This window comes from Schistocerca americana, chromosome 3 (assembly GCF_021461395.2).
Source record: "Schistocerca americana isolate TAMUIC-IGC-003095 chromosome 3, iqSchAmer2.1, whole genome shotgun sequence".
Taxonomy (NCBI): domain Eukaryota; kingdom Metazoa; phylum Arthropoda; class Insecta; order Orthoptera; family Acrididae; genus Schistocerca; species Schistocerca americana.
The window spans coordinates 703,599,003-703,625,335 of NC_060121.1; the positions used below are offsets into that span (position 1 = coordinate 703,599,003).

The 26,333-nt window shown below is 44.9% G+C and overlaps 1 protein-coding gene across 2 annotated transcripts in view; it reads right to left on the minus strand.

The window, feature by feature from the left end:
• The window catches only part of LOC124605306 (allantoinase), a 235,407-nt gene that overhangs the window by 84,885 nt on the left and 124,189 nt on the right, over positions 1–26,333 (minus strand). For both annotated transcript variants that reach the window (XM_047136888.1, XM_047136887.1), the window contains exon 4: positions 4,374–4,488. In XM_047136888.1, the coding sequence (XP_046992844.1) occupies positions 4,374–4,488 (115 nt within the window). The remainder of the gene's footprint in view (positions 1–4,373; positions 4,489–26,333) is intronic.

Sequence of the window (26,333 nt, forward strand, 5' to 3'; positions counted from 1 at the left end):
GTTTACACGTGATAACGACGCATGTGCCCCACGATAGATTATTAGAGAACCAGTGGGAGTTTATTCCATGTTATTGGCATGTACAAATGTCTCAGAGTAAAAGGAAGCCTGTTAATGGTTTGCACAATTCTTATAATTACTTACTGCGTCTGTACGTTTTGATGTCTTGACGCTTCATTGTTAACGCTACGTTCTGTATCGCAGCATGGAAATAGTTCGCGCCTGCTGATAGGCAACCCACCGAACAGATTTGCAAAATGGGCAGCTGTCATACCCTTCCGGACAATTCGTGTCAATGAACTACACGCACGTGTTACGTTTGCCGCGTCACAAACGGTGCATATATTGAACATCTGTAATGTGAGTTGCAAACTGTGAAAAGATTCTTTATTTTTTAAATGAACACACGGTCATTTCACTGTATTACTTTTCGTTTAATTACGGCCCGGGTTTCGGCCTTTTATGCCATTTTCCAGTGATTGAGTTTATGTCATTAACTTGCTTGAAAATGGCGTATAAGGCAGAAACCTGGGTTATAATTAGATAAACAGTAATACAGTCAAATGGTTCATTTTGAAATTATTGTATGACTGTTGCTCAGCGACAACAAAGATTCTCTATCTACTGATGTACGTCTGTTTTTTGTACGTCTGGTAGTTTTAGCGTGGTCTTATAAAAGTTCAGAGGTACCCATGAATAACCCTGTATAACCCATCCCTCCCCACGTTGGAAAACGAAACGACGGGATTTTTTTTTCATATTCTTGCTTCTGACTATGACATTAATGAAAACAACCACACGTAACGTCTTTCGCTGTGGGAAAAATGTCGTCGAAAAGTTAAGAAGTCTGTAAAGCAAATCCTGTATGTAGAACAATTCTTTTCAGAGTTTTCCTGCTAGCCGTGAAACCAAGTGCTGTGTGATAAACGCTGTGGAGTTTTCACAGAATAGGTATTTCTTTGTGCTGTTGACAATACCGCAACAGTTGCTGTCAAATAACACACTTCTCCATGTCATAAGTAGGATATTTATTGTGCACATTTTGCTTTTTTTCGTTTGAGGTGAATACTTGAAAACTGACGTATTGCAAAACGGAAGAATGCGACCGATTAACTCGTAGAAGTTTATCGACAATTTGCTTCAGGATCACTTCATAACAATAGTGTTCACGTAGCGGTTTTCGGCATCTGATTGCTATCGTCCGATGTGGTCACTAACAACTTCGTCAAGATATGCAGGGTGATTCAGGTGCCCCTTCCAATCTGGTTTTATGCAAACCGTTTTTTTGTAGGAAATTTAATGTCGTTAAACTTTTTACTGGGATAACTTTTCGCTAGAGGCTGTAGTTTTCGAGTTATTCAAGAAAAATGTACAAAGTGACCTTCGAGTGCAACTTCACTCCCACATTCAGTCTTCACCGCTCAGGATTTTTATTATGTTGTTGATGGCATTCCGTTATACCAATGTACAGAAATTAGCTACTGTGCGAATTATCATTGACTGGTGTTATTACGCCACCGGCTTCATCTACATCTACAAGGCACTCAACGGTGTGTGGCGGAGGGCACTCTACGTGCCACTGTCATTACCTCCCTTTTCTGTTCCAGTCGCGTATGGTTCGGGGGAAGAACGACTGACGGAAAGCCTCCGTGCGCGCTCGAATCTCTCTGATTTTACATTCGTGATCTCCTCAGGAGGTATAACTAGGGGGAGCAATATATTAGATACCTCATCCAGAAACGCACCCTCTCGAAACCTGTACAGCAAGCTACAGCGCGATGCAAAGCGCCTCTCTTGCAGAGTCTGCCACTTGAGTTTGCTAAACATCTCCGTAACGCTATCACCGCTTACCAAATAACCTTGTGACAAAACACGCCACTCTTCTTTGGATCTTCTCTATCTCCTCTGTCAACCCGACCTGGTACGGACCTCACACTGATGAGCAATATTCAAGTAAAGGTCGAACGAGTGTTTTGTAAGTCACCTCCTTTGTTGATGGACTACATTTTCTAAGAACTCTCCCAATGAATCTCAACCTGGCATCCGTCCCTGCAGTCGCACTATCCTCTGTGCCCTCGGTGGCTCCGATGGATAGAGCGTCTGTCATGTAAGCAGGAGATCCCGGGTTCGAGTCCCGGTCGGGACACACATTTTCAACTGTCCCCGTTGATGTATATTAACGCCTGTCGACAGCGTAGGGTCTTGATTTAATTATCATTTTCTTCAGATGTAGAAACACGCCTACCAACTTCCGTTTTTGTCGCACAACTTCTTCTTGGTGTTGAGATTTTTTTCTCCTTTAGTGTGTTATTTATCTGATATGAATCAGCTAGAAGAGGAGCGTGATCATTCGTTATTATCTTACATTCACAAAATTACCCTTTCTTGCCGCACTTTACATGTAGACTTACTCCTAAATGTGGAAGATAATAATGGCAAAGACAGTATTATGAATCTTAAGAGACACTACCTGTTTAAACTGTAAACCGACATAACAGAAACGACTGAATAAAGGTGGAAAGACGTCAAAGGTGCAGGTGCCCATATGCTGGAGTAAGGGGGTGCCGTGCTCCTTCTCCGTCCCCCCCCCCCCCCCCCTCCTCCCTCAACCTGACTCTCAGGGAAGGGAAAAAATATTGTTTAGTCAGGGTTTTCTGTTCAAGAAAATGATTTAAAATCCGGTCTTACGATGATTTTTAATAGCGACGGAAATGGAACTTTTTTATGGCTGCTTGAAACCCGTCATCCCCTCCCCCCCCCCTCCCTCCCCACCTTTAAAAACTTTCTATTGGCGCCCTTGAAGACATCTCCTGGAGTACTTTAATGTTAGAACTGACAAGAATGTTATGATTTGACAATTTGTTTTATTATGGTTCACTCGCAGTGGGCAGCTTTATCGTTTTTAAACTATTTTTATACCAGTTTCATGCATGACTAATTCTCACGAGTTTCATGTTACCCACAATATCAGTGGTTCCCAACGTTTCTGAGATCTTTGCTCCTGAGCGTAAACAGATGTTGGCTAGTACTTGCCCCACCATCAACAACTTTAGCGCCTAACTAAACATTGGAACGAAAAAGAATTTTCTTTGAACGCTTTTATTTTTTAAATGATGGAAGATAAATGATGTTTAATTTTCGTAAGTGTCTTAATAAACTCAGAAATAATGGTCAATGAGACAATTGGCGCCGCTTAATTCTAAACCAAATTTTATTTATGTTTATAGAAAGATAAAGTAATTCGTAGCCCATCGTCAGTGCTATTTACAACTCCTCCTCAGAAAAGAAACCTAATTATCCACATTGATGGTAGATAGTTATGCAAAACGTGCTCCCTCTGCACCACTCGTCTCCCCAGTGACATCGCTTCACTGACGCCCTGCAGCCACATTTTCAAGTCAACCAAGTCAAAGCGTGTACACTATTCCTACTGCTTGTGTGCCACTAGATTCCTAGACTCCCTACCCCTGAAATGTTAGAAATGGGAAGACTTTAGGCTGCCAGTGCTTTGCTCCGGACCACTGCGGCACTGCAGTGTAGTAGCCGATACGTGGTTACAGTTGTGTTGTGATTTCAGTTAGATTGTTTATTGTAGCGAAGTGAATAATGAAGCAGTTTCTGGTCCATTGCGGGAACTACATACAATCCGGAGAAGGAATTTTCATGAGATATTTGAGCATATATGTATGAGTTTTACTGTTACAGATGGATATACAAAGTATATGTGCAGTAGAACGATGTGAGGAACAAGGGAAATGTCCGTAGATTCGTTTCACAAGCTGTAACCTCCACCAAATTATTTCACGGTTAATGCTTGCATTTGGAATAAAAAATGTAATTATTGGTAACTCATGTAACCAGTATTACAGTTTTACAAAACAGTGATGATAATAATAATGATCTTTTGAAAATAGTTCAGTTTCGAGACCCAGACACTAATGAACCCTTTCTCTTTACCCCATAGAAAATTTCATTTTACCCCTCAGGGGGTAATTACACACAGGTTGGGAACCACTGCACTACATGCTGATAACTGGACAGGGTGGTGGGTCGTCCTGCTGCACGTCAACTGCAGCTTGATGACAGGCGAAAGTAGCAAATAGTGGGTGGTGGATATGTCGTGATTTCAGAAATTGCATTTGGTGCAAAAAAAAAGAAAGATCGGTGGTTAATGGTGAGATCTTTAGTGACGGTCGAAAACCAGAGTGCGACTAGGACAGTGGAGGAAATTGGCCATTTCTTTTGCTATTTAGGGGAAAGATGGGAAAGTGGAAATTTGGTGAACCAAATGGTTTTCGTAGCCCGCGCTTCCTAATGAGAGACCTCTGCACCTCGTCGCTCTAGTGTCGGGACAGCATGGAAGCAGTACTTGCCTTGTTGTCGGGTACAACGCCTCCCCACAGTGCGACGTCGACGTGCAGTTTGCCTCCAGATGCTTCCAGTTTCGCCTGCAGGTTGTCCTTGGTCGTCGTCGGTGGCCTCGAATTCCTGACAACACAGACGTCTTCTCACTTAGGTGCTACACAGTATCGAAACGCCTTTGCCAAACTACAACTGGAAACGAATATCTCATCCAATGGCTGCAGCAGTGATCATCTCACGTTTATTGATTTCAGTTTAGTGCATTATTTTGAATTTTGTTCGGTCTGGGGTGCACAGTAGCTTGTTCACTAGCGTCAAAGAAGAGTAAATGAAAGATAATAAAAATTTATAATTAAGGAAATTTGAAAATAACAATAATCATCAAAACGAAAGACTAATATCAACGGAATTGTAAATTAGTGCAGTCCAAAGTCCTACAGCATACAGTATAGTGAAAGGTCATTACGCTAGAAACACTCACAACAAATAAATAACGTACGTACCCGAACGATGCAGATAACATTTTGAAGGTTGTTTAGAAATACTTTCTGAATCTTTTGGTGCAATGGATCCCTGGTCTCCGGCGGTCCGTTATAGATTGCAACTATCATTTATTCGGTTTGACATACAAATTAAATTGTAATTATGATTTACTGGGATTGTTACAGAGTTTGCCTGTGATTTTATGAAAATACGTTCACAACAATGAGGAGGTCTGTACTGTGTAAACACGAAAACGTAGACCACAGAACGGAGAATAATGCAGTAACCCCTACATGAAACACGTACATTTCTGTCATCATGCGTTCAGTGTCTTCTGTCAGTATACAATGAAGTACATTACAATGAACAACCCAAGACGTGCATATCGGCGAATTCTTCATCAGTAAACCTATGTATGATTGTTAACGTACAACTACGGCTGCCCGTGAAATAAACCCGACACAAAACCAAGCGGTACTGAATAAAAGCTTGATGGCGAAGAATGAAGTTGGCATTACTTCACTCAACAGCGAGTACCGTGAATGAACGGATCGAGTTTGTTTCTAAATAAGACACTCACCTCATATCGTCGACATTTACGTTACTGTGAGATTTTCATTGCAGTACGTATGCAAAGATAAATGGCCGTAATAAATCAAAGGAAATCCAACGAGTCATCAGTGAGCAAGGATCAATTCTATTGAAATAACCTCCGAAGCTTTGAGGGTGGAGATTGAGGTCACCCTGTAGAATTGCTGAGAAAGATGCAAAAATTGTATACTGAGCACATAAAACGAAATTATTTAATGATTTGCTATGTAACGTCTCAGTTCCATTTTAATGCACCCAGCGTAGGATGTATATTTTCATTACAGTATATTTTTAGTACGTCGTCCTCTGCAATTTTTAGCAAGGCAGCGATTTGCCTTCTTTTCTCAGCGGATACGCAGACAGTATCAGGGAACAGTTGTCGATCATTAACAATAAGCTAGCAGTCTTTTGTGAAATATGTGATTTACGCGTTTAGCCGCTGTTTTATGAAAGCATAGTTTAATGTAACATTATTGTGGCATATGAAGTATTAGCCACGATGAGAATGTAGAGAGTACTTGTTGAAAGTTAACATCAGCAGTGCTCAAAAATAATTTAAGAACAAGGTACGAGATTCTCTCTTTCGTAATTTGACAATAACTACTAATCCCTTAGATATTTACGTTCGCAGAGCTAGCTGCCGAACAGTGATGGAAGAACACGCACAAAATAATTGTTCTCATGTCTCGTATATTCTGATCAAAAAAGATAAATATTAATTATTACTAATTTGCGACGTTCAAACTTTATAAAAATGTTTTTATCAAAGTATGAGAGCTGTAAGTTGCACATTCAATGCTATCGCTCAAAATGCAGTATTTCGTTGGCATATAAGACGAACACCGACAGATAGTGTACTGATGTTCATACGCACTCACTCACTGGAGGAGGAGCCTAAGTGGCCAATACCTTAGTAGGAGATGAAGAGTACTAATTCCGTCTCAGAGGCAGAGCTTCCCCGTTGTCGTGTTGTGTTGTCCCGAATCCTTAAATGGTCTATGGCCAAAAGAATGAGGCATCTTTCCATAGATTATGTGGGTGAAGTGGACGGTCTGGTTTGCTGTGTCGTGTTGTTTGGCTTAAGTGATTGCAACTTATTGTGCCTTGCTTCTAATCACTTACTCCCCAGCGCCTAAACAACAAAGTCAATGTGTACAAGAGTGCAGCATACTACACCACATTAAGTGTTCTTGCGTGTCGTAGTAAATTCATTGCTTCGAATTCCCACATGGTCTGTTACCCAAAAGAATGAGGCATTTTTCCATAGATTATGAGGGTGAAGAGGATGGTTTGATTTGCTGTGTCTGTGGTTTTGGGCACTGTACGGCTTGGTGTGGAGAGGGGACAGTTGGGGAAATGAAAAATTTCACGTTGCAGGTGTGTCCTCTCTTACGCAACTACCTTTTGGCTTGGTGGCTGTAACCTGTGGCCAAGTGATCACCGCATTCTGATGCAAGAAGCTTTAGAGAGGCAGCGTTGTCATGACGGAAGCCTCCGCCCTGGCGCTTAGGCAAGTATGGTTTCCACTCTAGCTCCGCTACCTGCTGCTTCGTAAATTTCGAATATTATCAACACAGCCTAGTACAGGGACGGGATTGTCATAGTGGTGACATGGACTACGCCACGTCCATGTCATGCGCTGCGCCGCTTTCGGGGCCTACGTGATTAGGAATGATGGCCTGTCAAGACGATGCAGGCCCGCCCCGGCTATGCAACGTCTGTCATCGTCTGCAGCCATTTCCGAGAGGTACTTCTCGGCAACCTTTGACCTGATGAGAGTCATCCAGCCGTACCTGATAGACGCTGCTCCTAGGCCTGATGCTGTCTGGAAGTGGGGGTAGGGGGGAGGAGGTGCCTTCCAGCTGGGCCCATCAGCTGGCTGACTTCCGGACGCTTTGACGGGTATTCATGGTTCGCGCCGGCGGCTGTCTCTTGCCGACCGCCACCTGCCCTGCGTGCTCACATTCTGTTAGCACAGGCTTGCGTCCGCGGACAGCTGTCGCTACATGCTAGGCCGTGGTCTTTGGTTGGCCTCTGCTCTCGGGAGCTTCCTGCACTAAGTCGTGCAGTCACGCCAAATGTCTTGACCAGCTTCCAATGGACGTTGCTGTCGCTGCGTCCTTGTCGCCTGCCCGTACTTCCCGCGGCGCGCCGGCCGCGGTGGTCTCGCGGTTCTAGGCGCGCAGTCCGGAACCGTGCGATGCTACGGTCGCAGGTTCGAATCCTGCCTCGGGCATGGATGTGTGTGATGTCCTTAGGTTAGTTAGGTTTAAGTAGTTCTAAGTTCTAGGGGACTGATGACCACAGCTGTTAAGTCCCATAGTGCTCAGAGCCATTTGAACCATTTTCGTCATGCGGCGCTGTACTCTGCTGAAGTGTGGACAACGCAATATCACCGCTGTCGCCTGCCTTGCCGGGCAGCTCTCGGATCTGAGCTAAGCACACCACTGTCTGGGGCTAGCTGTGCCGTCGACTGCTTAACACAGCAAGACATCGCTTCAACTGCTATTTTGCTTGTGAATAGTGAAAGGTCTATAGTTCTCTCAGCGTTCCTATGAGTTTACGGAGGCCATCCCCCTTCCACTAAGTATCTGCTTCCCCGCCAATCATCTTGCATCATCGTCACTGCCTGCAAGAAGGTCATTATAAACTCAGCCCATCCTTACCCCGTTGTGCCTCATTGTCTCCAGTATCCCCAAGAAACCGCTTGTCTGTGCGTCATAGACACACACTTATACGTGGAAGATTACGATGGTAAGATGTACACGCTACATAAAGAACATAACCTGTTTAATCTAGTCCAAAAATGAGAGACCACACAAAAATGGGATGGTGTCCCCTTGAGTAACCTTGTTCGAGGACCCATACCTATAGAAACAGACTGTTTTGCCTAAATGTTTAGCAAACTGCCCGTAAACAATGCGCTGTTGTGTTTCTGGGCCGTCATTTTCCCTGCTGTATTAACGACTCTATTCAGGCTACACCTCACACTTGAAGATGGAAATTCATTCTATACCCGTCAATAGCAACGTTTTATGCAAGTAGACAACATCGTGTTTCGGCTGTGTCTCCGTACTGAATATACATAAGACATTTTACATTGCATTTATTGCACAACTTACTGTACAAAAGAACCTTGAACATTAATGTGTTTCATCACCATTGCCATTCCATAAAGCATCTCTGAAAATACGTAACAATCGCAGTAATGGTCTGCCGGGAACACATCGACCGTGTTAATTAATATTCGGATAAAACAGCTACAAGTCACTCACAATTTGATTTTAATATCGATGTGATTCGTCAGACATGAGTATCAGATATTCACTGCCCTGGTGCCAACTTGCTACGATTTTAACGTACAGTTCGGTATCACCGTCAGACACAAACCATCCAGCGCAAGAGATGTGACTGAAAGAAAATGCTATTAATACCATTACTTGAGCTCTCGCAAAAGCACTTATTAAAGATACATTCTTTTAATCACACTAATGATATTAGCTTTTCACTTACTATAAAAGTGTTCAGTTGACCAATCCTGACAGTTGCATTTTTTTTAAGTGTGTCCGTTAGGCATTAGCCAAGGTCGCAGATTTTACAATAAACAGATAGTGAGGGGGTATATGAGATGGGAAGAGGTAATGTAAGAAAAGAGAGACATGAGTAAGACGGCCGAGAAAATTCTTGTTTGAAAATGATGACGAGCAAGAAAGTAAAGAGAACGTCGTGTGCAGACAGGTTAAGTTGAGAATTTATAATATCAGAAGCGATGGAAAGTTTGATGTTAAGTCAAGCTTGCTTATTGTAGACAGAATAATAACATGGAAAATCTAATCGCCTTCATGAGGTTCAAATAGCTAAGATAGAGCAAAACTAAATAACTACCTGCAACTGGAAGACAATCGCAAATGTTCGAGTTGTATTACTTCATTGTAAAAGGTGGATGTTCAGTTAAACTATAACGTCATAAAATACCTATTTCTCACAAATTTGTTGAAACTGTGTAATGTGTTTTTAGCTAAAGTAATGAGAAGTACGAGTAGTAAGAAAGGTGCTGCGAAGCATTGCATTAACAGCCGCAGGCTGACAGCCCCAACTGTGACGACACGTGGGTCAGAATAACATACACTTAAGGGGATTGCGAGATGAGGCTAGCCTCGCTCAGCGGAAAATTGCATCAAGCAGCGATAATGACCATAGGAGGTAGGTCGATGTTACCACACCAGCGGAAGTATCTTGTTATAGGTGATGTGACTAGGGGCCAAGTTTTAGAGAAAGAACTGCGCCTTGGAGCGATATAAATATGTCTGGATTTTGAGGCAGAAGGCGTTCTCTCGTCTCCGGGGTCCAGTAGCACCACCGCGATGTCAACGGCCACGCGGGGCAGCGGGACGACTGGTCGTCGCCAGCAGGAGCCACAGGTCTGAGACCGCTCTGCGCCTGTCGCTGTCAGCTAGTAGCTCCTCATGTGACTGGGTACCACAGGCCTACCAACCTGCCGCCTGTTCCTGCTGCCACCAGCTCTAACTTCCTTGTGGAACTTTGTTCCTCAGCCCCAGCCACCCTCCGATTCCGGCCAGAGGGCAGCAAGTCGAAGCTGAAGCACAGCCATATCTACGCACCGCGATGGTAAAGGAGTCGCCAGGACTCCACTCCGCTGAGGGAAGTAGGACGCCCCTGACGCCATGGCTGTATGTTCCAGTGGCTGCTGGCCTGCCAACGGCCTTCCGTCAGTGCTGCTTGGTGATTACACAGCATCCAGGATGGAAGCCGCTGAGCTGCTGCCCATGCATCAGCGCTGGGCAGGGACAACCATGAGGTGAGTTTGCCTCACTGAGCCGTGACACGTCGTATATTGGAGTCAAATGAGACATTCTTTACTGTCAATAGTATTTCCACTGGGCCTACTGGCCTGTAACCACCTCTCACTCACCCTCTTGAATGCAACTGCACTCATCACAAGATAAGCCATTTTCTAGGGATAGTTTTGGAGCCCTTGTTGTTCATATTGTGCATTAATGACTTGGAATATGATGTTCTGGTGGAAAAAAAAAAAAAGGCTGCATGGATATCAAATCATGGTTTGATAGTATTTCAGAGTGATTAAAACATTGGATAGCATTATAAAATTTTGAGTGATCTTAAATTGTGTACTTCACAAAACGCAGAAAAGTGGACTCCTAAAAAATGGTTCAGATTCCTCTGAGCACTGTGGGACCTAACTTCTGAGGTCATCAGTCCCCTAGAGCTTAGAACTACTTAAACGTAACTAACCTAAGGACATCACACACATCCATGCCCAAGGCAGGATTCGAACCTGCAACCGTAGCGGTCGCGCGGTTCCAAACTTTAGCGCCTAGAACCGCTCGGCCACTCGGGCCGGCATGGAATCCTACAACTACAAAATCAGTGAGTCACAACAGGAATCAGTCGACTCATTTATTTGGATTTTTGGAATTTTAACAATTTGTAAAGATTTGAACAGGAGTGCTCACATAACCTTAATCGTAGTTAAGGCAGAAAGCAGTCTTCGATTCATTGACGAGGTACTGGGGAAACGCGGTCAGTCTGCAAAGGAGACTGCTTACAAATCATTTGTGCTTCATCCTAGAATATTGACGAAGTGTATGAGACGCACACCAAACAGGACAAACAGGGGATGCTGAACGTATAAAGAGAAGTCACAGGTTTATTTGCCTCACGAGTCAGCAGTGGCGGCTCCTAGCTGAAAAGTTAGATGATGAGCTAGCAGGAAAGAAAAATATACCTATATTTACGCAAACCTATTTTAATAATAGAACTTACCTATTTCTTTGTAAGGTAACAGGGGATAATATGGCACTCTTTCAAGTAATTTAAAATTTAAAGCACAGCAGCAGAGATAATATGCTGGGCAAAATAGACCGGAAAATACTTGTTTTGTGTTTTGATGGATGTTGTAGTTCCGTTGGATAGTGTTTTGGTTTTCTTTTAATTGCAACGAATTATATAAGTGTGGTGATAATTTGTAAAATTATATAATGTATTTAGATTTAAGTATGTAAATATTATAAAATATTGTAAACGAATTGTGGCCATGTTTAGCGATTATTTTGACTACTGTGGTGTCATATGACCCGACTCAAGACTGTGGATATGAGCGGGAAAATCGGGGTCTTTTGTCGTTGGCCGTTGTGGTGGCGAGTTTGGAGCGGCAAAGTGCCGCGAGTGCGAGCATGGACGCCAGGGTATGCGAAGGAACAAAGTGAAAGTGTGTGGGTGTGAGACAAACAGTGTACGAATTGCACCGATTATTATTTGTGAACTTAAAAATGCATGGCCACAACGTTAAAGTGTTTCTTTTGAATAAATATGTTTCAATCTGAACGTGTATAGTTCAACTCACTGCTCTTCAAAAGCCAGCCAATATCAGACTCAATAATAGGGGCGCAAATGCAACCGTTTACTACCAACCCCCTTTACAGATGAGCCACGTGAAAAATAGGTAGTAAACGAGCGCGAGTTCAGTTGCATCTTGTACACCGAATTAGTCCTTCGTTCCTTTAAGGCTGTAATCTTGTCGGTGATATCTTAATAGCATGCGTGTGAAATATTAACTTCGCTAGAAGTTCTTTCTAGATTTAAATTTCACCAAAGAAGAAATCTCTTCTGAAATTGGGTACTTCAGGTATGTTCTTTACGCTTCAGGCAAGTTTACAAGTATCCGTAAAAAGCTCCTTATCCTTATTAAGCATTTCTAGCTCCTTTCCGGTTGAAATCTTTCTATAGTTCTCATGGGCATAAAGAGTAGAGGGTTCGTTTCTTAAGCTTTGGTCCTGGAGAATACAGACCCAAAGAAATTTTTCAAGTTTTAAAGTGCACTAGAAGCGAAACATGTATTGTGGTGTATTTGTGGTGTCGGTAAGGTATACAAACTGATTTTTTTCAAAAATCACGAAATCGCTCACCCATTCCCGAAAAAAAAACCGTGACCCAAGGCTCGATACATTTTGACATATTCGTCCTAGAGAAGGAACTGTATACTTGTGACAGTGTTGGCCTTTTGAAAAATAATTAAAAATACTATTCGTTCTTCTTGTTTTTTAGCATATCACAAGTAGTCCTTACTTCCGATGTGCAGTAGATAACGTCCGGGGACCTTTTCTGCAAAATATTAAACAGTGTATCTGTCAAATAAAGTATGTCATGAAAAACTGCTGCCAGAAATGTAAATTCAGAATTTTTCATGTCGTTCAGGAAACCTCTGGCAAGCTGAGTGGAATTATTATCAGACACTTCTCAACAACCTATGGTTTCGAAAACCATTTTCTGCTTTTCCCGTGTTCTACAATTATATGCAGTAGTTTCGAGCTAGAGGTCCAGCAGAGGTAGCGAGGAATAAAATTTACATCTACCTCACCGCGTGCCCCCTCCGCAGAAAAACTCAAGCGGATGACGCCACGATTCCTTATAGTAACCTTACAGTTATGCTCGGCCTGCGGCTCCGCCCACGAAATTGAGCTGCGAGAAAAAGAGGTGAGCTGCGAGAAAGGCGGGCTACTTACCTTCTCCTGTCTAGAATAGCGCTCCTGTTTTTGCAAGAGAGTTCCGCACAGTACAAAACAGAGAAATACGTTTGCAGTGAAAACCTGCAGTCACGGTAAGATAAACTTTTTTGAACTGTGACCAGATAAAAATATTAGTGAGGTGCCACTTCACCTAAAATGCCCGAAGAGCACCCTCCACGAGACAGCGTCAAGGAAATATTGGAAAATGAGAACTGGCAGATACGTAAAGCTAGACGCCACATTTCACACGAAAGCCTTCTTACAGATCTTCAAGAACCAGTATTAAGTGAAGACTCCAGAGATATTTTTCGTCATTGTTCATACGGACCATGAAGACAAAATTAGATTAGTTACAACACGCAGGGAGGCATTTAAGAAGTCATTTTGCCCAAGCTCCTCATATGATTGACTCGGGAAGAAGCCAAAGATGTGGCCGTGACCGTTGTACTAGGTAGGCCCTACATGGACTTCACAGTCGTTTGCTGAGTGCGGTTGTAGTCATAGACGCAGGTAACAGCGAGGATCTCTACCAGACAACAATGATGTTGCGCCCAGCGTGTTCGCACGTCCCTGTTAATACACAGCGCATTTGCTGTCGCAAAACGTGCGGGCCACAGCTGCAATTAACGCATCAATCAGTTGACCACTAGTGACGCAAGTAAGCCAACTTCGCTGGTAGTTGAGTTGGAAAACGCAGACTGCTATGTGTAAAGTTCACCTCAGTGAAGCTGTGAGTTAAGCCGCTTAAACTAGAGAACTCAAAGTAACTGCAAACATAAGCTGCCATCGCAATGTCTAGCGCACTAACTGCATTTGTCCTTCTGTGCTTACGAGGTCCGTTAGGGAGAAATTCTGAGTGCAAATTAAACCTTGCATTCCTTGGATATTTAACTGTAATGAAGCACCTCCACTGCAGAAGTATTTAGACCATGAATTAAATGAAGACAAATTTGTTGATTCCATTTGTATTTTCTGTGCTGAACTGATAGCAGTTTAGCATATTTCACAGCCTGGTTACCGATGGGAGAGGAGCACTAATGCCTCTTTCCAAACGTTCATTTCAGTGTTCGAATCACCTTTTACACTGAAGTGAAAAAACCATGGTATAGAGACATGCAGATGTACAGATTCAGGTAGTATCACGTGCACAAGTTATAAAAGGACAGTGCACTGACGGAGCTGTGATTTGTAGTCAAGTGATTCATGTGAAAAGGTTTCCGACGTGATTATGGTCGCATGACGGGAATTAATAGATTCTGAACGTGGAATGTTAGTTGGAGCTAGTAGCATGGGACATGACATTTCTGAAATCATACGATAATTCAATGTTTTTAGATCCACAGTGCCAAAAGTGCGCCAAGAATATCAAATTTCAGACATTACCCCTCACCACGGACAACGCAATGGCCGAGGCCTTGACTGAACGACCGAGAACAGCGGCCTTTGCGTAGAGATGTCAGTGCTAACAGACAAGCACCACTGCGTGAAATAACAGAAGAAATCATTGTGAGACGTACGGCGAACATATCCGTTAGAAGAGTGCGACGAAATTTGGCGTGAATGGGCTATGGCAGCAGACGATCGACGCGAGTGTCTTTGCTAACAGCTCGGCATCGCCTGCAGCGCCTCTCCTAGACTAATGACCATATCGGTTGGACCCTAGACGACTGGAAAACCGTGGCCAGGTCAGATGAGTCCCGATTTCAGTTAATACGAGCAGATGGTAGGATTTGAGTGTGGTGGAGACCCGACGAAGTCATGTAATTAAGTTGTCAACAAGGCACTGTGCAAGCTGGTGGAGGCTTCGTAATGGCGTGGACTGTGTTTACATGGAGTGGACTCTGTCCTTTGGTCCAGCTGAACAGATCACTGACTGGAAATGGTTATGTTCGGCTACTTGGAGACCATCTGCAACCATTCGTGGGTTTCATGTTTCCGAACAACAATGGAATTTTTGTGGATGACAATGTGCCATGGCACCGAACCATAATTATTCACGATTGGTTTGAAGAAAACTCTGAACAGTTCGAGCGAATGATTTGGCCACTCAGATCGTCCTACAAGAATCGCTTAGAACATTTATGTTACATAATCCTGCACCTGCTACACTTTCGCAATTATGGACGGCTATAGAGGCAGGATGGCTCAATATTTCTGCAGTGGACTTCCAACGACTTGTTGATTCTGCGCCACGTCAAGTTGCTGCAAAAGGAGATACGACACGATATTAAGAGGCATCTCATGGTTTTTGTCACCTAAGTGTAAATTCGTCATCTTTGACGCCTGCTAGCGCCGTCGTGAAATAGCGTTTTATATTGCTGACATCGGCATGATGTTTACTTTCAATTCCCTTTACATCCGATGGAACAGGGAGAGGTCCGAGGGAGCTATATGTAGCTAACAGGGCGCATGTGTCAAGGGGCCGTCTTTGCGAAGACGAAAACTGGCGAACACAGAGTGGAGCGTGCACGAGAGCGTTATCATGATGCTGGAAACCTCTCAGGAATTCGATAATTGTACACATTTTGTGCCAAACCTCTTTGAACCCATTTCATAACCTTCAAATAGAATTTCTGGTTTATTGTCTGTTTTTGAGGGACGAGTCCTGAGGCTATGATCCCTTTTATGTCAAAAGAACAAATCGTCATGGTCTTCACATTCGCTTTTTCCTGACGAACATTCTTTGGAGGAAATGAACCAGGTGATTTCCACTGAATCGACTGCTATTTATTATCTGGATCGTACCCATAGGGTCCTGGCTCATGGTCTATGAGGATTTTGTTGAAAAACTTATGATCGTCTTTGAATGCATTTTTCATCTCACCGTAGGCTCGATCACGATATCACTTCGATCTCCGGTGAGGAGTCTGGATAAAAACTTTGCTGCTGCTCTTCACGGTCCCAAATCAACATTCAAAATGAGCTGAATTGTCTTCTAGGACAGTCTGAATTGTGTTGTAGGACAGTTCTTCGATTTTTGTGCATCGATCTTCACTGGTGAGATTGCGGACTTTGCCAATGTATTCCTCGGTTCGAGCAGTTGAAGGACGACTGGAGAGGGGCTGCTCTTCAGTGGCTACTTCCCTCTTTTTAAACAGAAAACCATTCATATGCAAGAGTTTACCAATAGCGTGTTCCTTGTATACTGTTTGCACCACCACAACAGTTTCCACTGCGATCAGGCAGAGTAAAAACAGCAAACTTCAGAGCCGCACCTTGTTCATGTCTGTCAGCCCTTTCTTCTTGTGGTGAGGGCACTACAGACACACACAAAGTTCTGTCGCGGAAAATACGCTCGTCGTTGAAAGATGACTCCACTTGGCACACTGACTCAAGAGAGGTCCTAAACACCTTGCTAGCGGCGCAACCTAGTATAGGTACACGATGCGCAGCATTACGACTCCTAATTACTCTTGGGTCGCCTTCCTCTAATTATAGAATTTCAGTCATCGTAGATGAGATAATGGTGATCTAGCTGGTGATTTGTTCGGGCTAGGTTTTACGATCGCGCGGGGCTCGTAGTGTCTCTGAACTATGGGATCTCTATGCAGCAATAAGTACTCATATTTGTGTACACATATTTTTCCTTCCGTACCATATGTCAAGATAAAGTTTCATAATATTTTATTTCACTTAGTTGCTCACACACATATTTTACGCGCTCCGAGTTGTGAACCACTGTCTGCCTGACTAACATAAGGAACCTGAATCAAGACATTAAAATTAACTATCTCAATTGAGTTTTATTATTTATCACAAATACCTCTCACAATTTTTCTCCGACTGTGCATCTGACGCACAACATTGTATGGAAGTGAATCATGGGCTGTGATAAAAGAAGTGAATCGAAACATTTGAGACGCGGTGTTAATCGAAGTGTGTTGAAAACTGCATGAACTAATTGGATAAGGAATGAGGAGGATCCTGCAGAATGGGCGAGGAAAAAAATATATGAGAGACACAGACAGGAAGAATTAACAAGATGAGAAGACAAGCATTAAAAGATCAAAGAGGGAGCTACAGAGGTAGAATGGATCAAATGGCTCTGAGCACTATGGGACTTAACATCTATGGTCATCAGTCCCCTAGAACTTAGAACTACTTAAACCTAACTAACCTAAGGACATCACACAACACCCAGTCATCACGAGGCAGAGAAAATCCCTGACCCCGCCGGGAATCGAACCCGGGAACCCGGGTGTGGAGGTAAAAGCTGTAAAGGATGGTCTAGACTGGAATATATTCGACAAATAATTGAGAATGCTGGATGTAAGTGTGTTCTGAGATGAAAAGTTTGACACAGAAGAGGAAGTCATGGGGTTCTGCATCAGAGAAGCCAGGGAAATGATAACTAAAAAAAGAGGGATGTTCATTAGCCAGCTTTTGAGCATTCAGGTAACAGGCATTTACAGCAATTTTACATTAAGTGCCAAAAGCAGCTGACAGATGAGACCTTGGTGACATTACGGCCATTTAAAAATATCCATTATTTTCCCATGTGGAAAACATAGCACTTAGTTCTACGTGGCTCAACTAACAGGATACAAACTAACAGTTTTTATTCAAATTATCCATTTTTAATCGCATTTGCTATGCTCAGCGTCCAGATTGAACAGCGCAAATTTGCTGGTAACCTAGTTTCTATTGAGTTTGTTCTAAGCTTGTGCTGTACATGAGCACGGCAGTAAGGAAGAGAAAATCCGCTAAAACGAGCGGATTGGGTTTTAACGTACCGTGGACAACAGGGTCTTTGGAGACGTAGCACAGGTTTGGATTGGAGAACGATGAGAACGGAAATGGGCCTTATCCTTTACCAAGGGACCATTCCGATTGTCTTAAGTTATTTAGGGAAACCACGGAAAAATTAAGTCTGGCTGGGCCGAAGGGGGCTTGAATCCTGTATCTTAACTACTGTCACACCTCCTACAGTGCAACCTCGCTCGATAGGACAGTGCTTAGCGCAACTCAAAAGATATGGTTGACTGACCTGTAGAAAATAGTTTGTCTCATCGCAGTGAGTAGCTTGCGCTTGCTCATTGTCATACGTTGATGTCTCTCACACAAATATGCAAAGTTTATTATAATGTGGTTGAACTTTTAATTTTGTTGCCGAGAGGATAAAATGAAATACTGCAAGAATAAAAAATCTTACAACGTGTAAATTAAGCTAATGAGTCGATTTCTCAGTGCGGAAACTTACAATGAATTAATACAATATTTCGTACTGTTTACGCTCTGATGAACATTTGTGGCGTATCCGGACACGGCACGAGTAGGCCGTTGCCTCACGTAGTGACCCAAGAATTCAACTGTCCACTTGTTTCCGCCTAACACGTTCAATTTGCAGGGATGCTGTGCAGTTGTGCTGCAAAGTTGGTCAAAAACATCTTCAGATACGGGTTCGAGTCCCGACTGGCACAAAATTTAAGTTTTTATGCCTGTCAACAGAGAATGAAATTTATAGCCTTCCATCATTACATAATAGAGACGAAACGAAATTGTATATGCAGTAGGTGGTATAAGTGAGAACAGTGGAAGCCAGCATGCTCAGCTTCTGGGGGAATTCCTTTTATAACCTGCAAAAGAAAAAAAAGTCGCTCTACATTTAGTCGACTGTACTCGGATCTTCCAAAGGGATCATACACAGCAGCGTACTGAATTATTTTAAACTTTGTGTGAGGCAGGTATCAAAAGCAAAGGCAAGTGCTCACCTAACCCAACGACTAACATCTCCAGATACACACATCAAAAAAAGGTTTCCATCACCTCGGTTCCGAGAGTTCCGGAACCTGTACAGAAAACTGGAATAGTAATCAACATAAACATCATTTTCGCTCTTTTATTGCTCATGAAAACCACACATTGCATGTTGTGCCACCGTACAGCGAGATCTTCAGTGGTGGTGGTCCAGATTGCTGTACGCACCGGTACCTCTAATAACAAGTAGCACGTCCTCTTGCATCGATGCATGCCTGTATTTGTCGTGGAATACTGTCTACAAGTTCATCAAGGCACTGTTGTTCCAGATTGTCCCAGTGCTCGACGGCCATTCGGCGTAGATCCCTCAGAGGGGTTGGTGGGTCACATCGTCCATAAACAGCGCTTTTCGATCTACCCCAGACATGTTCGATAGGGTTCATGTCTGGAGAACATGCTGGCCACCCTAGTCGAGCGATGTCGTTAGCCTGAAGGAAGTCATTCAGAAGATGTGCACGATGGGGGCGCGAATTGTCGTCCATGACGACGAATGCCTCGCCAACATGCTGCCGATATGGTTGCACTATCGGTCGGAGGATGGCATTAACGTATCGCACAGCCATTACGGCGCCTTCCATGACCACCAGTGGCGTACGTCGGCCTCACATAATACACCCCAAAATAGCAGGGAACTTCCACCTTGCTGCACTCGCTGGACAGTGTGTCTAAGGCGTTTAGCCTGACTGGGTTGCCTCCAAACACGTCTACGACGATTGTCTGGTTGTAGGCATATACGACACGTTCACAGACAACTTGGTGCCAATCCTGAGCGGTCCATTAGCATGTTGTTAGGTCCATCTGTACCGCGCTGCATGGTGTCGTTATTGCAAATATGGACCTCACCATGGACGTCGGGAGAGAAGTTGCGCATCATGCAGGATACTGTGCACAGTTTGAGTCGTAATACGACGTCCTGTGGCTACACGAAAAGCGTTATTCAACATGGTGTCGTTGCTATCAGGGTTCCTCCGAGCCATAATCCGTAGGTAGCGGTTATCCACTGCAGTAGTAGCCCTGGACGGCCTGTGCGAGGCATATCCTCGACAGTTCCCGTCTCTCTGTATCTCCTCAATGATCGAACAACATCGCTTTGGTTCACTCCGAGACGCCTGGACATTCCCCTTGTTGAGAGCCCATCCTGGTACAAAGTAACAGTGCGGACGCGTTAGAACCGTGGTATTGACCGTCTAGGCATGGTTGAACTACAGACAAAACGAACCGTGTGCCTGGTGGAAAGACTGGAACTGATCGGCTCTCGGATCTCCTCCGTCTCTTAGGCGCTGCTCTTGCATGGGTGTTTACATCTTTGGGCGGGTTTAGTGACACCTCTGAACAATCAACGGGACTGTGTCTGTGATACGATATCCACAGTCAACGTCTATCTTCAGCAGTTCTGGAAACCGGGGTGATGCAAAACTTTTGTTTTTGTGTGTATATTCTCGAACCATAAAGAAGTGATGTAGAGAATTTCTTATATCATTACTGTTTCCAGACTGAAATTTTCACTCTTCAGCGCGGTGTGCTCTGATACGAAACTTCCTGGCAGAGTAAAACTGTATTCAGTGTTGAGCCGTGGACTCAGTTTTTAATTACAGGGGGCAGATAACCCTCTGACCGAACACGGTGAGCTACCGTGCCGGCAAGTTTATGCCACAGTCAGGACTCGAACCCACGTCTCCTTGCCTACTAGGCAGGAATGTTGACTATTAAACCGCCACAGCACTATGTCCATCTGAGCTACCCAAGCACGACTCAGGAACCGTCCTCACACCCTGGGCAGGTTCGCAGGAGAGCTTCTGTGAAGTTTTGAAGGTAGGAGACGAGTTGCTGGCGGAATTGAAGCTGTGTGGAGGGGTCGTGAGTAGTGCTTGGGTAGCTCAAATGGTAGAACACTTGTCCGCGAAAAGCAAAGGTCCCGCGTTGGAGTCTCGGCCCGACACACAGTTTTAATCTGCCAGGAAGTGTCATGACGGTTGGTGAGGCTTTCTAGCACCATAGCAGAGTCCTCAAAGAAACCCACGCTTTTTCGTAATTCCAATTCATCAAAGTGAAAAGAATTAACAGGTACTGTGACTGTGTTTAAAAATGCGCAAGAAGTGTATGTCTGAAACTCTCGTAACTGGCTTTCCAGCTTCCGAGAAACATTTTTTGCAAATGTATTGTAGATGTGAGGATTTAAAAAATGCGGTGCACTATAGTGGTCCTCAACGAATGTATTTTCCACACCTAGTCATATTAGGTTTCATTTGACATTTTACTTTTTAGTCGTTGTACGTTCTTTTAATTTGATGACTATATTCTTAGAAATGGCACTGTCTAATTTTACTTTATTACATCGGAGAGATAACTTATTACAAACATATGGTTCTATGGCAGCTACATATTGACGAATTTATTCGATCTCTTACATTGTCTTATCTTGGATGAGATTCTTACCACTGAGTTCAGCAAACAGTCTAAGTAATTACCTCAGGTTAACGGCGCTGGACCTTAACTTATTAAAGCTTTCCTGACTCTTGTGCCGTGTTTGATGTACCGTAGACAGCAATATGGTAGAGCTCGCAGAATTTATCAAATCGCCGAGGGCACCACCAACGAGGCTCGGAAACGATACTCGCGTTCGAACAGGCTTGAGATTTCCCGATAATCCGTAGAAATCCATAGGGTATCGAACCTTCACACGAGTTTGGACTCGCGCCACGCGACTGCAAGTGATACACGAGAAATTACAAACTAGCCACAAGAACAACCTGTAGGTCTGTGACCCGGTTGCTACTTGCCAGCAATAAGCAGCAACCATAACAAAACTTGATGTGGCGACAGTCCCACGAGCTATATGTTAAAGCACAGGAGGGAATAGCATTACAGCCTACCAAAGTACAATCTGCTGCTGTATTTAAACAAATTTGCATTAAGAGTTCTCACATGGTACGGTACGTATGGATAGTCAGTATAAGCATCTTTGATGAATTTTGAGTAGAGCGAAAATGTAATAGTGAAAATATTGCCTGAAAAAATATTCTTGACTCTGAACTCAGTACAATATTTTATTTGTACTTTGGTACTTCACCTAAGCCTATTGACGTTTTATGTTTCGGTTTTGCACAGGTTTACAGATTCCCTATTCTGTGGTTGGTGAATATCATCGTACTTAGTGCATAATCATGTGATTTCTTAAACTCAAAGCGAATTACATTATAGCTGATTTATTCGTTTCCCGATTTTAGCAGTTGCCGGTTTTTTAAAATATTTTTATCAGTCTTCTGAGTGATCTGATGCGGCCCGCCACGAATCCCTCTTTTACTCTAACATTTTCATCGCGGAGTAGCTGTTGAATCCTGAATCCTCAGTTTTCCTCTACAGTCTTTAACCCCTACAGCTCTCTCCAATGCCACTGAAGTTATTCGGTAATGTCTTAACAGACGTCCTATCATCCTCTTCCTTCTTGTCAGTGTTTTCCATACATTCCTTTCTCGTCGATTCTGCGGAGAACCTCCTCATTTAAGACGTTGTAAGTCCATCTAATATACAGCATTCTCTTGTAGCACCACACCTTAAATTCTTCGATTCTCTTGTCTTCTTTTTATATTCCTCAACTCATTTCTCAGCCACTAAATTCGCAGCACACCTGGTCCAACATCAATTCACCGCAAGCCACCTGACGGTGTGAGGAGGAGAGTAGCCGCGCGGGATTAGCCGAGCGGTTAGGGCGCTGCAGTCATGGACTGTGCGGCTGCTCCCGGCGGAGGTTCGAGTCCTCCCTCGGGCATGGGTGTGTGTGTTTGTTGGTTGGTTGGTTTGGGGAAGGAGACCAGACAGCGTGGTCATCGGTCTCATCGGATTAGGGAAGGATTGGGAAGGAAGTCGGCCGTGCCCTTTCAGAGGAACCATCCCAGCATCTGCATGGAGTGATTTAGGGAAATCACGGAAAACCTAAATCAGGATGGCCGGACGCGGGATTGAACCGTCGTCCTCCCGAATGGGAGTTCAGTGTCTAACCACTGCGCCACCCCGCTCGGTGTGTGTGTTTGTCCTTAGGATACTTTAAGTTAAGTAGTGTGTAAGCTTAGGGACTGATGACCTTAGCAGTTAAGTCCCTTAAGATTTCACACACATTTGAACATTTTTGGAGGAGAGTACTCTTCGTATCACTAATTCCTCCTCCTCTCCCTATTCCATTTGTGAATGTGTTCAGATATTAACACAGTAGTGCCACTTTTCTCTAGAATTGATGCAAAGTGAAATTAAAAGCACGAAATGAATTCGCAATTCTGAATAAGGACAACCATGAGTTGTAGAATGGAATGACGACGATAAAAATTGGTGCCGGATGGGGACTCTAGCTCGGATTTCCCGCTTTTATTACGAGCGGTCGCCTTATCATTTGGCTATCCGTGTGCGACTCACGGCCAGACCCAAACTTCCACATCTGTGCTCGTACGTCCATTATGTTTATTCCCGTGCAAGTCACACGTTGTACTTGAAAGTCGCTTGCCCGGTATCGGCAGACATATGCGATTTTCGTCGTAAACACAATAACGCAGGCCCTGCAACATCGTATTTACCTGCCGATACCGGACGAACAACTTTCAAGTAAACGTATGACCTGTACAGAAATATGCATAATGGATGAACGAGTACAGGTGGTAGACGTCTGGTTGACGACATATGGAAGTTTGGGACTGGCCGTGAGTCGTGCACCGATAGCGAAATGGTACAGTCTAAATCAAATGGTTCAAATGGCTCTGAGCACTATGGGACTTAATATTTGAGGTCATCAGTCCTCTAGAAGTTACAACTACTTAAACCTAACGACATCACACACATCCATGTCCGAGGCAGGATTCGAACCTGCGACCGTAGCGGTAGCTCGGTTCCAGACTGAAGGGCCTAGAACCACTCGGCCACACCTGCCGGCAGTACAGTCTGCCTTTGATAGGGCAATAGAGCGGACGCGTCCGTGTTTTCCGTGTGCGGAGCGCGAGCTCTTCTTGTTTACATTCTGACTGCCGTTGTTTAAGTGCCAGCTTACCGTATACGATACATGGCTAACCGTTATCGTAAATCTACACTCCGATTTACTTTCTGCGACGATTATGCCCGAACCAAAGCACTCGAGGTGGAGCGTTTTCTGCGAGAGGAAGTGAAGATCCCGGCGACCGATATTATCGGCATACATTTGTGGATCGTGAGCTGCACGGTCATTGTTCATATCATTAACGACCGCGGCGTGCGAACGCATCCTACGTGAGACCAAACAGAGGCTCCGCTTCTGTCATGCTGATGGGAATGTGGGGCCGGTAACCGTCGACCACGCGGGCTTAGATATGCGTACGATACGCATTTTGGAATTGCCATTCGAACTTCCTGCTGAGGAAGTCGTCGCAGCGCCGGCCGCGGTGGTCTCGCGGTTCTAGGCGCGCAGTCCGGAACCGTGCGACTGCTACGGTCGCAGGTTCGTATCCTGCCTCGGGCATCGATGTGTGTGATGTCCTTACGTTAGTTAGGTTTAAGTAGTTCTAAGTTCTAGGGGACTGATGACCACAGCAGTTAAGTCCCATAGTGATCAGAGCCATTTGAACCATTTTTTGAAGTCGTCGCAGCACTCCAACCATACGGCACAGTCGACGGCCATACTGCGGAGAAGTGGACACAGCTTCGGACATATCCTGTCCTAAACGTCGTCCGACAGGTCACCATTGATCTCCGAAGCCACTTCCCAAACTACTTACAGATCGGCGGATGCCGTGCGATAATTATATACGACGACCAGCCTCGGACCTGTTACTGGTGCGGTAAAGAAGGTCACCTTAGATCCGAATGCCTACAACGACGTATTACGCAACTTCCAGCTGCCGAAGGACCACCCACGTCGCAACCTACGGTGCTACCGGTGACCTAGGGCGATGCTCTAGCTTCTCCTACCGCTTCGCAACGCCGCCCGGACGCCACAAACGAGCCCGACGAGACCCCGACGGAGGGCGCCTCGGACGGCCGGCCATCAACGCCGCTCCGACGATGCCGACGAGATTGGCCGCTGGCACTACCCCCGGCAACACGATGGAAATCGACTCGCTCATCGTCCCTACGGTAGCCTTTCTGCCAGAACAACCCTTCCGTCGTCGGACACGGAGGGTCGCATACGGAAACAACGTTCTCCAGAACGTCACAAGAGAAGGCGCCGCACCATTTCCGGCCAAGAAGAGACGTTGCAAGTCGAGGATGACGCAACCGTTGACGAGTACGACTCCCCCGAATCCGCTACTGCCGACGAAGACATGAGCTCGGAGGCATGCACCGGTGTGCGTGCGCTCGTCTCCCCGACGCCCCACGTGGACGCTGAACTAATTAATCGACATATCACCATCTTCTGCAGACATAATGGAGGATACACCGGTTACGGGACCCTGCCCCGTCGGGACCGATCCACTAATCATACTCTCCCCAGAATACCCTGCGGGCGAACAAGATAACGTTCCACTGCGACGCCCACGCGCTTGCGCTGACGCCAGAGGGGACCAGCCTCCAGCAGTCCACCAGGCCTACCGGATAGCAACCATCAACACCAACAACATCCGTTCCAGGGTGAAAATCTGCTTTATGCAGGAGATTTCCTGGGCTTCCGGTATTGATTTCGCTCTTCTGCAGGAAGTTCACTTGGCCAGTCTCCCGGATATCAATGGCTATACCGCCCACGCCTCAGCGAGTGATCCTAAGGGCCGTGGAGTGGCCATTTGCGTCCACCACGGGGTTTCTGTCACCGACGTCGCCTTCCTTCCATCAGCTCGGGGCATGGCACCCACTGCCAAGGGGACAAGCATGATTAATGTCTACCCTCCTTCAGGCACTGACCAACGACAGAACGGGCCCAGTTTTATTCAGAGGAAATCACCCCTCTGTTTTTAGGGCGACACGACCGCTGCCTACTACGAGGTGATTTTAACTGCGTTCTGCACCCCAAAGATCAGATTCCACTTTATACTACCTGCCAGGAACTACTATAGTGGTGCGGGACCTCCTGCTTCACGATACCTGGGAAATTCAACATGGCGACCGTTCTGGCCATACCTTTCTTACCAGTCGTTCCACACGCCGTCTAGGCAGCATATATGCCTCACAAACTCTTAGATCTGCGATACGGGGCGCTGAACGCTGGTCACTGGAATTTCCCGACCATTGCGCTTACATCTGTAAGCTCCTACTTCCGCCGCAATCTGTATGGCGCTGCCGCGCACCATGGAAACTAAATACTTCTCATCTGCGTGACCTGACTCGTCCCAACATGTCACTGAGACGTGGACAGCCTGCGAAAGACGCCTTCCACGCTACCGCTTGATGGTGACATGCTGGATGGATTGCGCCAAACCAGCGATCCGGAGGACTTGGCCGACTGGCATAACAACACTGTTGACTTCTGTTATGCGATCCTCCGAGATCTGGACACTCAGCCGCCAGTACCAGACAACCAGTTAGAACGGCAAGGAACTAAGGCGAGGATAATTGCGATGGCACGCCAGAAATTGTAAGAGGTGGTGATAAGGGTGCGGCGCCGATCATGCGGGTCTGGAAATTCAATCCATGCATCATACAGTG